At 42.8% G+C, this 13,396-nt stretch overlaps 1 protein-coding gene across 6 annotated transcripts in view; it reads right to left on the reverse strand.

Annotated features, from left to right (window-relative positions):
• Positions 1 to 13,396, reverse strand: part of Sh3kbp1 (SH3 domain containing kinase binding protein 1) — a 347,694-nt gene that overhangs the window by 209,269 nt on the left and 125,029 nt on the right. For all 6 annotated transcript variants that reach the window (XM_032890004.1, XM_032890006.1, XM_032890007.1 and 3 more), the window contains exon 3: positions 8,454 to 8,577. In XM_032890004.1, coding sequence (XP_032745895.1) covers positions 8,454 to 8,577 — 124 coding nt within the window. The remainder of the gene's footprint in view (positions 1 to 8,453; positions 8,578 to 13,396) is intronic.

The following is a 13,396-nucleotide window of genomic DNA, read 5'->3' on the forward strand; positions in this document are numbered from 1 at the left end:
TGGTTTCTGTCTGAATATGCCATACTTGGTGCAAAGTTGCCTTCTTACCACATAGAAACACAAAGCAGTACTACATTTTACATTACTGATGCTTTGTGTTTGTGTGTGCATGCACACATGTATAGGTACACATGCACATGGGTGCACATGTATATGGAGGCTAGAGGTCAACATAAAGGATTATCGACTATCACTAGTCCTCCTTGGTTGGTTGGTTGGTCGGTTGGTTGGTCGGTTGGTTGGTTGGTTGGTTGGTTGGTTGGTTGGTTGGTTGGTTGGGTTGGTCAGTTGGTCGGTTGGTTGGTTGGTTGGTTGGTTGGTTGGTCGGGTTGGTTGGTTGGTTGGTTGGTCGGTTGGTCGGTTGGTCGGTTGGTCGGTTGGTCGGTTGGTCGGTTGGTCGGTTGGTCGGTTGGTCGGTTGGTCGGGTTGGTCGGTTGGTCGGTTGGTCGGTTGGTCGGTTGGTCGGTTGGTCAGTTGTCAGTTGGTCGGTTGGTCAGTTGGTCAGTTGTCAGTTGGTCAGTTGGTGGTTGGTTGATTGGTTGGTTGGTCGGTTGGTTGGTCAGTTGGTCAGTTGGTCGGTTGGTCAGTTGTCAGGTGGTCGGTTGGTCAGTTGGTCAGATGTCAGTTGGTCGGTTGGTCAGTTGGTCAGTTGGTCGGTTGGTTGATTGGTTGGTTGGTCGGTTGGTTGGTTGGTTGGTTGGTTGGTTGGTTGGTCGGTTGGTCAGTTGGTCAGTTGGTCGGTCAGTTGGTTGGTTGGTTGAAACTATGTATCCCTGGCTGGCCTGGAATTCACTGTATGGATCAAGTGAGCCTCAAACTAATACAAACTTGCCTGCTTCCGCCTCAGAAGTGCTAGAGTTAAAGGCAGGTGCAACCATACTCAGCTCCATCTTGCTTTTTGACACAGCATCTTCCACTGAACCCAAAGCTCACTGGATTATGTAGGCCAGCAATCTCCTGAAATCCTTCTGTCTCCAGCACTGAAATTACAGGTATTGACCACCATGGGTGCTCTGGTCCTCATGCTTCTGTGGCAAGCACTTCACTGACTGAGCCATATTTCCAGCCCCAACACAGCTTATTTGGACAAACTTGAGTACTCAGGTCTAAGAAAACTAAGAACTCTACATGATGGTACAATATAATGTAAGGAAGTCCTGCCCCCAGAGCACAATGTTCTGATTGGATTATGTCAGAGTCTGTGTTGCTTGGTACAGCTGAAGTTTGCTCTTGGTGCAGAAGGGCCGACAATCCCTAATGACTTTCCCAAGTCAAGGCTTCATTGCCAGAAGTATTAAAATGTCAAACAAGAATTTAGATGTCTGCTGTGTTTTCTGCAGAGGGTTGGTACCTCTAAATGCATTTTCCCACAGGAACTAAGTTGTACATGGTCCTTAAGTTCCCAGACTAACCCAGGGGGACAGCTGAAATAAGGCACATCAGCAACTTTATCAACAAGAACAAAAACATACAAAAAAAGAAAAAAAGTCGTAAGAGTTCAAAGCAGACATTTTGACTTATCAAAATAATCATGGTCCCTAATATCCAAACTGGGGATGATTTGAACCAGGCAAGAAGAGGTTGTATACAGAATTTACAAACCAACATGAGGCCAGCAAAGACAGCTGGCCTTTCCCTTTCCATCGCCTGCTGGCAACTGAAAACAACATGAGTAATAAAAATATTTCTCCTTGGAGGAAACACAGGTTCAACAAGATGTGAAGAAGTAATTAAGAGCACTTGGAGCCGTGAGGAGGCAGCTTTGGCTCACCTCCAGGGACTTCAGCATGAAGGTTTGCTTTGTCTAAATTAATATCTGTACCTAAACTCATGCCTATAGGTGTCTCTGCTTTTTTAATAGTTATCAAAAATAGCTGAGTTTGATAGCTCATGCCTATAATGCCAGCACTCAGGAGGCTGAGGGAAGAGGATGGTCACCAGTTCGAAGCCAGCTTGGGCTGCACAGTAAATTCTAGGCCAGTTTGGAATACATTGTGAGAGTTTATTTCAAAACATAGAAACAGACAGAATTTATTAAGAAGATTAGCGCACATGCACACACACACACACACACACACACACACACACACACACACGAGGGGGGAAGGAAGAAGGGAGGGAGGGAGAGGGAGGGGGGAGCGAGCCTACCTCTGCCTCCCAAGTGCTGGAGATTCTGGCTATATATAATTCTTGAGCCACCATGTGGTTGCTGGGAATTGAACTGAGGACCGCTGGGAGAGCAGTCAGTGCCCTTAACCTTTGAGCCATCTCTCCAGCCCCTATATATAATTCTTAATTGAAGACCATCCTGGTTAGTGGAAGACTCACAGGTAGTGCCAGGATCATTGAGGTAGAAACTCAAGGGTTCTCTGGAAAGTCAGCAAAACACCATCCAACACAACCGACTTTCCAGAGAACCCTTAAGTTTCCACTTCAGATCATGACACAGATTCTGAGCCCAATTAGCAAATCTTAGACAGGAAAGCAGCGAGCTAAAGGGAATGTTTACCTACAATGAGAAGCTGTGGGTCTGAGGTGGATGAAATATTGGGTCTGGGGAGCCAAAGGTGAGCAAGAGGAGAAGTTTCCTCAGAAAGCCACCAGGTGGTGCCACCACTTCAAACCCACATCAAGTGTCTTTTAGGGACTGACTTGGGTGGAAATCCAGTATGAGCATGGTGGGATATTTGTCACTCTATGTAGTGTTAATGTCTTGGGGACTGGACACAGGATTTAAAGGGGTATATATAAGAGCAATTCTAAATACCAATTTTGTCAATGACTTACACACACACACACACACACACACACACACACACACACACACAGACACAAAGCACAGATGTGCAATAGCAACAACCCTCCACAGAGCTTCTTTCTACAGTTGTATCCCTAGGCTGGACTGGCAGTGCTACTCGCTAATGAATGAGCAAGGAAAGCACATTATCTACCATCAACCTAACATGGGCTTCCATAAAAGCATTCTAGAACTATGGTCAGGGCTAATAGTTACGAGGTCTCTGAATGGAGAGGCTTCTGGAAGAAGTGCAGGTACATATACAGATATTTTGTGTGTACACGCATGCGCGCGTGCATGTTATGAAATGACTCTTTCCTACTCCCTTACTTCCAATTTCTCCCTTTCCTTGGGAAAGATCAACTTTGGTGATGATCAATACCTTCCACACAACATGGATGTCTTCTCTTAACTCTTCCTCTGTAGGTCCATAACAGCTAGCTCTCCAGGTGAGATCAACATGGGATTTAAATGGATCAAGGAAAATCTGACACAAAATGCCACATTTTTAGATACCCAGTTAGCCACAGGGAAATTCATATTTGAAAGGAAAAAAGCTTCCTCCTTTCTACCAGCAAAACCACAGGTTTTGCATAGACCTTAAATAACAGATCACCAGGAAGCCAAATGAGTTAGTCTGGTTTTGCTTTGTGTTATTTTCCCCAAAGGGAAGGACAGTGACCAGCATTAAGCACTCTACCACTGAGCTAAATCCCCAAACACTTTCTGTATCCTTTGTTTACAGATTATTTCCAACAAAGAGCCCAAGGCCTTCAAGATCCACGCCAGCCATGCCTGGTGGTGCATGCTTGGAATCCAAGCATTGAGCATTCAGGAGAGTGAAACAAGGGAGTCCCTAGTGAATCTGAGGTAAGCCTGGGCTTCATAAGGAGACATTGTCTCAAAAACTCTTTTTCCATGCCATTGGGCCTCTGAGCCATGATGTGCTTTCCATGCCAGCATGTGCATATCTACACACATATGCACAAACTCTCACCCTCACCCAGAGTCTCATGAATCAGTCCAATGGACAATTGGTCCATTGCTGTATTATCCCAGGCAGCCAAGGTAAATGATGAAGAAATGGAAGCCTTAAAAAAAGACATTTCCATTTCATAAAAAGAGACAGGAGAGAGTGGTCACTTGGCCAGACCTGTTTAGGGACCAAAATGACCATTGCTGATACAAGGAAAAGAAGGCTAAACATTAGTTAAATTCTTTGGATAGCTCCAGGCAGTAGTCTCAAATGGAGAGCACTTCTGTGTGGCAAACGGGAGGCCCATATTAATGTGAAGGGCATGCAAGTACCACCCATCCACATGCAAAATGAATTCTGAAGGTTTCCATGCCGATCTTTAAAGCAACCGTGTGTCACCAGAGGAGAGCATTTCTTGGTCCTTCCGTTAAGGAAGGCTTTGAGTCCGATCTTTCAGGAGGATTAAATGTACCAGAACAGAACCCACAGAGCGATGTTCTATGAAGTCAGATCCACATATCCGTACAGGGAGCAACCCTCTCTCCCCCCCAATCCTCACTGGAATCTCGTGTGAGAGACACATGATCTCACCTCACAGCATCAGAGCTGGACCTGTTACCAATAACGTCTTTAAAACTGTCAGAGCCTTGCGAATTTATCTCCGGAAAGGGTACTAAAGTGCAAATGCATAACCTTAAATAAAGATGGTGAGAAGCAGTTTATCTTTCAGAAGGCAGATGCCAAAGTAGCAGAGCGGCTTAAAAAGATGATTATAAAATACATTTTGTATCAGAAGAGCATAACAATAACAGGAGTAATAGCAAAGAATAAGAAATGCACAAAATACAATAGACACTTACCAAACACTGAATTCATGATAAACTGGAAATAGAAACAAGGACACATAAAGCCAACCAGAAACCCACCGAGTGGCTTCACATTAAGAATGACAAGAGTAAATAAGAGATATACCCCCACCTTGTCCTTTAAAAAGATATAAGGACTGGACAGTGCTCTCTCAACATTTCCCATGTGCCGGACAGCCTGAAGGGCTTGTGGGCAGAGCTGCCTGTTGATTTTCTAGTCTTCGTACAAGCACCAGGCACTAGATGGGGTGTGTAGTTGGCATGCAATAATCACATGCTATAGAGTGTTCACTGGTGTCTATCAGAAAAAAAATTTTCAAAGAACAATGTCCAAAATCACAGGCAGCAAAGAAGGGAATGCTAAGACACAGCTTCCCTGTCTGGCTTCCTAGTCATAGAAGCCAGAACCTGGCATAAGCCTGGTCTTCACCGAGGTCAGATAAAGTCTAGATTACAGCTCCGATATATAATTCGTCACATGGAGAAAGCTGATCAGGAGTGCCTTCTGCAGACAAAACCAAAGGATTTTTTTTTTTTTTTTGCTTTGAATTCAAGTACAAAAGAGCATTCAGATGTTCAAAACCAACTGTTCATCTGAGAGAACATATTTGCTTATAACTGTTAAAACTTCCATTTTATTCAATTTTGCTTCTCAACTCATGTTTTGAACATTGAAAAAAACCTACAACAACAGCAACAACAACAAAATTCCCTTTATCCATTTGAGTTCTAATTTAGGAGGGCCTATCCTTCTTCTGTATGGGTTTAATGACAGAAAAAAATATACAAACCAAGGAGTCATATCTGGGCCTGTCTGTGACCTGAAGTGGAAACAGGGTTCACCTGCCTAATGTTCGAGAGGCTCAAATGGGCTGCTGATGGGTGCCAAGCCAGTTGGGATGGTTGGCTTTCTCTCTGAACTCTAACTGCATCTCCCTTCTTCTCAGTAAGCGCAAGGAGTCATCCCTGTCCCTCCAAAAATCAGCCTTAGTAACTGCAAATGTCACATTAGCCAGGTCCTAATATTCATCCTTTGTACTTCTATCCCTTTCCTTTAGACTCTGAGTTCTCCTGCCCTTGTTCAGGAGAAGGCAAGTTTACTCCAGATTGTCAGGTCCTAAAACCAATCTGTCTTCAATTGCCACAAAGCAAGGAATATCACAAAATACAGTAACAGCTGGATACAGCTGGGTAATCTTCAGTTAACTCTGTCTCCAGCTTGGGGCCCCAGTGACAGGGTTCAAGTTCAGAGTCAGAACCAGACTAGAATGGCCTCTTCATTAAACCAATTCTAGGCCTGAATCAAATGACCAGACTCATAGAAAGAAAAGAGCCCTCCTATCCTTAGCTAAGTTGAAGGAAATTTGTGTTTTCTGCTAAATTCTCACAGGGTCCAAGGTGGGGTTACAAGGTAGATTCATATACCTGAGGAAAGATCCCACACATTGGCGAATCAAAACAGACTATCAAACCCCAAGAACAAGCTCCTCTTTTAATCATAACTATGACAGACTGAAGCACCCTAAAGGTTTTAAGAACAAAGCTTGCTGGAAACAAAAGGGGAGGAGTGGGCTTCAATAACTTAAGTCCAAAAACTTGAAAATTTTAGACAGTAGTTTTAGAGGTACTAGAGTGACCTCTCACAGATTTAGCCTCAGCTCTTTATTTGGGTGGGGTGGTATTTTGTTTTTGTTTTTGTTTTTCATTGATTTTGGGTGGGAAAGAAATGTAGCTTTTGAGATCAGTACAATGAACTATTTATCTGGCCTGACAAGGCCAATCAGTCTCCACCACACACACTGTTTATTATAAGGAGGAGCAAAATAGTGTTAGTTTTGATGGGGTGGGGGAGGACCAAACAGTACCCATCCTGGTACACAATGCCTCCCTTCAGCTGGGAACTGATGTTTGGCCCAGGTGACCCCAGAGGTCAGTGTGAAGCCTGGAACAGAATGGAGATGAGCTGTTATGGCCTTCCTAGTTACAGGATGGCTTTGCCTGTTCAGATCTCATAGTTACTGGCATTTAGCATGTAAAAGCCCCAACTATGAAAGTTTGGTCTTAAACCAGCTGTTGGGCTAAGGTAGAAGGCTTTAAAAAGTCAAGCAAACCACCCCTTGGAATTCATTTTTCTGGTGAATAAGAGATTCCATTTGGGGAACTCAAAAGCCAGAGTTACAGTTCTAAAGAAACAATTATCTGAAAAGTTCTACTCTTTAGTTGACTTAAAGTTCTCATGTAATTTCACTGAAGCCATGCAGATAATTACCTTCATTTTTGGCCTTAATTATTTCTTTCTCTTGTGAAATTAATTATCTTAAGTCTCATATTGACTTGATAAAATACCAGGGCTGACCAGAAAGACCTGGCTACTGGTCAGTATGCATGGAATTGCTGGACCCACTGACTTAAACAGAGCCATATAAAGGGGACAGCTCACAGAAGCCACAGAACTCCAACTCTTCAAAGTCTCCTCTAAGCTTTGGGAATTTATATGCATAAATTAAGAGCTGAGATTGTTATCTTAGGCTATGCATGGTACCATACCAGTACTTTGGAATTGAGGCAAGGGAATGTTCAGGACTAGCCTGAGTTAAGTTTAAAACCAGTCAGACTGTTTAAGACACAGTATGTGAGACTGTGTCAAAAATATTTTTAAAAAGAATTCAGGAGGCACATTGGCAAGACTATAGTTTTATAGTAACATAAGCTAAATTCTTAAAATGGGAAAGCCCCAACTTTGATACAATGAGATTTAAAGGAAGGGGAAGAAAGAAAGCCCTATAGTTGCTAACCAACTTAGGCATCTAGCCAATATTTCATGTGAATAATTCAAAATAGGAAATGGAACCCAGAGCAGCTGGATGGGGGCAGCGGAAGAGCCAAGAAGGGAAAGAGACACAAAGCCAATGCTACCAGCGCTAGGATCAATGGGTAGTTTATTGGACAAATTCTCATGCTGTCTAAATTTTATGAAAGATTAGCTGTTCTTCCCTGTGGTTATGTAAACTTGCATTCTGTCTCTTGTTAATGGAACTCTTTGCTAATACATTTCTTCCTGCTGGTTTTGAAGAGCTCTCAATGCCTTTTTAAGGAAGTAATAAGCCCAGGAAAAGAGGGCAGCTGAAGTTTAACCTTCTTTGAACATTCTCAGCTCACTGTGGCCCTGGCTGACCCAAGGTCAGGAACAGTCCAGAACTGAGTAGAGCCCTCTCTGAAATCTTAGTCTCTTTTACATCATTCAAAAAATAGTTATTACCAGGGCAGGTGGTGAACAAAGCAGTATTAATAAACTAGTACCTGAAAGTGACTTAGTGTCTCGACAGTGGGGAAAAGAAGATTGATAAAGATTTGGGGGTTAGATGATATACTAGCCATATCTTCGCACATCCTTCCTTATAAATACCAGGAGGCAGGGTCTGTGATTAGGGAGCTGTGCAGTTAAAGAGACAGATAACAATAGGGTGTATTATAATTCAAAGGAGGGTATGGACAGACACACTCAGATTAGCCTGTATTTTATCATTCTGTGGACTCGCCTTTCTGTGGACTCACCTTTCAGCCATACAAATGGCTATAAAGGTTGAAGCTAAACCCTTAGAAAAAGCATTTACAAGTTTACTCTACTTTCTTCTGAAAAAAATTAACTCTTTTTACTGTGTGTGTGTGTGTGTGTGTGTGTGTGTGTGTACAAATTTTATACTGAAAACCAGAAAGGCAATTCCTCAGCTTTTCATGAATGCTCAATTTGACATTATGCATACATTCCAGATGTGCCCATGTGTAAGGAAAAAGCTCTCCCATTTTGCCATACCTCGTTTATTGGTTCTTAAAATGGTTTCAGAAGAAAGCAAAGAGTTTCCACTGGACACATCATGCATGGGCTTCTCAGGAGCTTTGTTAGAGAGAAGGTCTTTCTTCATATCCTTCTTTATTTCCTGTGAGGACATAGAAAGGGAAGAAAGTATTTATAGGCTGAAGTTTTGGGATGCCTCTTTATCTCTGGAAATAAACCATAATAACACCATATAATCACAACACATTTGACAAACACCATTGTCTGAATTTGTGTGATTCCTTCTTATATTTGTTGAAGAAACACCTAGTCCTATAAAGTGCAACAATGCCTCGTATAGTAAGGTTACCTCATACCACTGGAGCCATTCCATGTGAACAACAAGAGAACAAGTGAAATGTGAATACCACCATATAACTCTAAATTATGGCTTGTTTTCACTTTTTTCAACTATGTCAAGCCTCAGCCAAGCATATGCTTTACTTCAAAAGAGCTCTGATTTCTCTTCTTCTCAACAAAGGCTTAGCAAAACTACATCCACAAACCATCACCATGCTCATAATTATACTAAACTCAAAAGATAATTTAAATGCATTTGTAGTCTTCCCGTTCCTCAAGCTTTTTAATTCCTGAACAGAGGGAAGGGGTAGAGGGAGGGGGAGGATAAGAACTAAATGACAGACAAAAATAATGACTATCACTACCCCCTGTCCCCCCTCTCCCACTGCTACACACCTCCTTTCAAATTCCTGACCCTCTGTACTTCTCCCCATCTCCCCCCATATCTGAACTCCTCCCCCTTCCCCCACTCCCTTCCAGATCCCTTGCCCCCTCTACTTCCCAAGATTATTTTCTCATGAACCTGGTATGGCTGTCTCCTGAGAGGCTCTGTAAGAGCCTGACCAATGCAGATGCGGATGCTCACAGCCAACCATTAAACTGAGCAGGAGTCCCAATGGAGGAGTTAGGGAAGGACTGAAGGAGCTGAAGGGGTTTGCAACCCCATAAGAAGAACAATATTAACCAACCAAACCCCACCAGAGCTCCCAGGGACTAAACCACCAACCAAAGGGTATATATGCGGATGGGGAGGCATGGCTCCAGCTGCATATGTAGCAGAGGATGGCTTTATGGTTTTATCTGGCATTAGTGTGAGGGGAGCCCCTTGGCCCTGTGGAGGCTCAATGGACCAGAGTAGGGGAATACTAGTGCACTGAGGTGAGAGTGGGTAGGCAGGTAGGGGAGCACTCTCATAGAGGCAGGGGGAGGGGGGATGGGATAGGAGGTTTGTGGAGGGGAAACTGGGAAAAGGGATAACATTTGAAATGTAAATAAATACAATAGCCAATAAAATCTTTAAAAATGACTCTCATTTTATGTCAACAAGCTCCAGCCCACCACTCTAGTTTGTAAATAAAATTTCATTTTAACACAAATGCATTCATGTGTATTTTCTATGGCTGGTTTGATGCTTTAATTTTGGAGTTGAGAAGTTGTTACAGACAGAGACGAAGCCTGAAATATCTGACCTTTAATAGTAAATGTTTGCTGACCTTCATCTAGGTGAACTCTTACTAAACTCATTCAAGATCTGGCTTTTGGGGCTAGAAAGATGGCTCAGTGGGTAAAGGAACTTGTTAAATGACCTGAGTTCAATTCCTAGGACACTCAAGGTAAAGGAGAGAACAAACTCCAGAAAGCTGTCCTCTGACCGCCATATAATCAATCATAAAATGCAATTTTAATTCTCTGGACCTTGGGGCTGAAGGAATGGCTCAGTGAGTAAGAGCGCTTGCTGTGTCAGCATGAAGAGCTGAGATAGAATCCCCAGAACCCATGTAAAAAGTCTGGTGTTGCTGCATGTGTGCTAGTAACTCCAGCAACACATGAGGGGGCGGGGAAGAGAAAGGGCAATTGATGAGACTGGCTAGGCACCAGCCTAGCACTAGGTTCAATGAGAGACCCTATATCAAAGGAATAAAGCTGGGGACTGGAGAGACGGCTCAGTGGTTAAGAGTATTGGCTGCTCTTCCAGAGGACCCAGGTTCAATTCCCAGAACCTACATGGCAGCTTACAACTACCTGTAATTGTAGTTCCGGAGAATCTGGCCACCTTCACACAGACCTACACATAGGCCAAACATCAAATGTACATAAATTTTTTAAATGAATTTTTAAAGGAATAAAACAGAATGTTAGAGCATATGTGTGTGTGTGTGTGTGTGTGTGTGTGTGTGTGTGTGTGTGTGTGGTGAGAGATCTGAATCTTTGAAACCTGATGCATAATATAGTCACAAACTGAATGTTCCTTTCATAAAACATGAACTGCTCCAAATGCAAAACTTTTTGAGCATGGACATGATGCCACAAGTGGAAATTTCCACACCAGACCCCATGTGATAGATTACAGATAAAACCAGAGGTGTACTGAAAATCATGTATCAAACTGTTCTCATCCTATGTGTATATAAGAAACAAATTATTTTTATGTTTTCGATTTGGAACTTAACTGTATGGTATCTCACTGGGTATATGCAAAGACTGCCTCCCCTCTAATCCTAAAACTGAAATGGTTCTAGTCCCAAGTACTCTGGGTAAGGGATACTCAACATATTTTTATATTGCTTTAATAACAGATAATTCTTTGCAAAATCATCAATAGCCCAAAATCCCCCAAGTCATTTCTACACTTGTCTGAGCCCATGATCATATTAACTTAGGTCCAAAACTAAAGCTCAGAGGGGCTAGACCTTCCAGCATGGCTGAATGGCAGGAAAGCCTCAGATAAGGCATGTGTGCTTTCAAAACAGCAGGGTAAGAAATTAGATTGGTCCCCTTGACAAAATGAGTCAGAAGGCTAGGTAGAAAGAAAACAACACTGCTTGTCAAAACATTGCCTCCGCCCCTAAGCCAATCACTAGCTTCCTTCATAATAGTCTCGCCCTCTGTTGCTCCTTTACCACCGGAAACCAGCAACTGGGCTAGGGCTCTGCTGGGTTGAGAGCTTGGGCTGATATTCCTGAGCCCTAAGGAGGCAGAGCTCAGCCTCGCACCAACAGCAGTACCTCTCTATGTCACACAAAGCTGCTCATATGTGCCTGTGTGCATACATGTGTGTGTGTATGTGTATGTGTACCAGGACACCCACCTCAGCAGCCCCCAGCACCTGCTATAACAGCAGTTGCTGGGGTTTCCTGTAGCCTCCCAGGCAGATGGTATCAGGGGACAATCTGCAAACACTGTCTGCCTGAGCCACATGATGGCTGCCAGCCGGCTATGGCTCTTGAAGACAAGAGAGCAAGCCATCAAACGTACTTATTTCTTTAATGGTTGCTAACAACAACCATCTACCTTTGCCACGGAGGAATTCCAAGATGGTCATTCAGTGGACCATGGTAGCGATATTACCCTTCTGTCAATAGCATATATCTGGGATGAGGTGACAAGGAGGACAAAGATTATAGTGCTAAAATCATCAGTAGAAGGTCTCAGAAGCTATGGTTCTCAACAGTGCACAGGTCCCAGTTCTGTAAAGCAGCATAACATGAAGGCTGGTTGTGAAGGACCAACCTATCGGAAGCAAGTAACAGAAAGCTAGAACTAGAAGCTTGCCTAGACATACCACAGTCCTTTGCTTTTCCCATCCCCACACCACACTCGCTCATATTTGACTAAAGTTCTTAAGTTGTTTCTTAGGTGGAAGATACTTTTTCCAGAAAATCAAAAACAAAAACAATTGGGTAGATGATAAGGCAGCGAACTCTGCAAGTTCCTAACCTGAACAATGCCTTGGCTCAGTGCAGCCCATGGAAGGCCAATGCCCCCCTCCAACACTGTGTCTTATAGGGTAGGAGGTCCATTCTATTTGACATCCCATTATCTGTCTACTTATGCTGAAAAGGTCTGCATTTGTCCCCTATCTAACCAGACTCCCAGTCTGGCTTGACCACTTCCTCTCTGGTTCTTTCCATTCTTCTTCCTCTATTGTTTTGAAAACAAAGATTTTAAAAAAGCCTTAGATATTTCTCCAAAGTACAAAAAGCCAGTATGATTGTGACAGGATGCTCACTCATTAGTCATTAGGGAAATGGAAATACAATCCACAGTGAAATACCCTTTCAAATTGCTAAGACATCTTGCATTGAAGGGTAGGGGGAAGGGGAGAGAGGAAAGGAAAGAAAGAGACAACAGGAACTGACAAGGGTTTGGGGGAAATGAAGCCTTTCTGCGTGGCTGAAGAAAATATAGAATGGTGGAAGATGCTGTAGTACTTCCTTAGAGTTAAAAAGAGACTACCACAGGACCCAACAATTCTACTCAGGGATATACTACAAAAACAAACGAATGAAAAATTGGAAGCAGAGATGAGGACCACAGCATTATTTATAATAGCCAAAGTAAGAAAGACACGCAAGGGTCATGAATAGATAAATGGATACGCAGGCTGTTGTACATCTATACGATGGAATAGTACTCAGCCTTGAAAAAAGAAGCTCTGATATATAACACAACACAGATGAGCTTAAAATACGTCAAGTGAAATATACCAGACACAAAAAGGATAAATACACAATTTCATGTCTATGAGATCTTTAAAATATGTACATTCAGGAATTAGGTTAGAGGTTACCTAGGAGTACGGGAAATGAAATGGGAAGTTATTATTTAATATTCATAGAACTCTTGTTTGGAGCTTTGAGAATAGTGTTGCTGCATGGCATTGTGCATGTTATCAGCACCACCAGCTGTATGCTAGAAGTTAAAATGACAGATTTGATATGACCGTACACAATGTGCCCAAGCCCACCCTAGAGGTTTTACCTAGTTAGCAGTGTCTCAATTGTATACAGGTCACGGTCTCAGAATAATACACCCAGAGAACTAAATAAATGAGCAGAATTAGAACCGCAATTGACCAGCCTCAAGGTTCATCTTTCAGCCACACTTCTCAGAGCTCTGCT

This window comes from Rattus rattus, chromosome X (genome assembly GCF_011064425.1).
Source record: "Rattus rattus isolate New Zealand chromosome X, Rrattus_CSIRO_v1, whole genome shotgun sequence".
Classification (NCBI taxonomy): domain Eukaryota; kingdom Metazoa; phylum Chordata; class Mammalia; order Rodentia; family Muridae; genus Rattus; species Rattus rattus.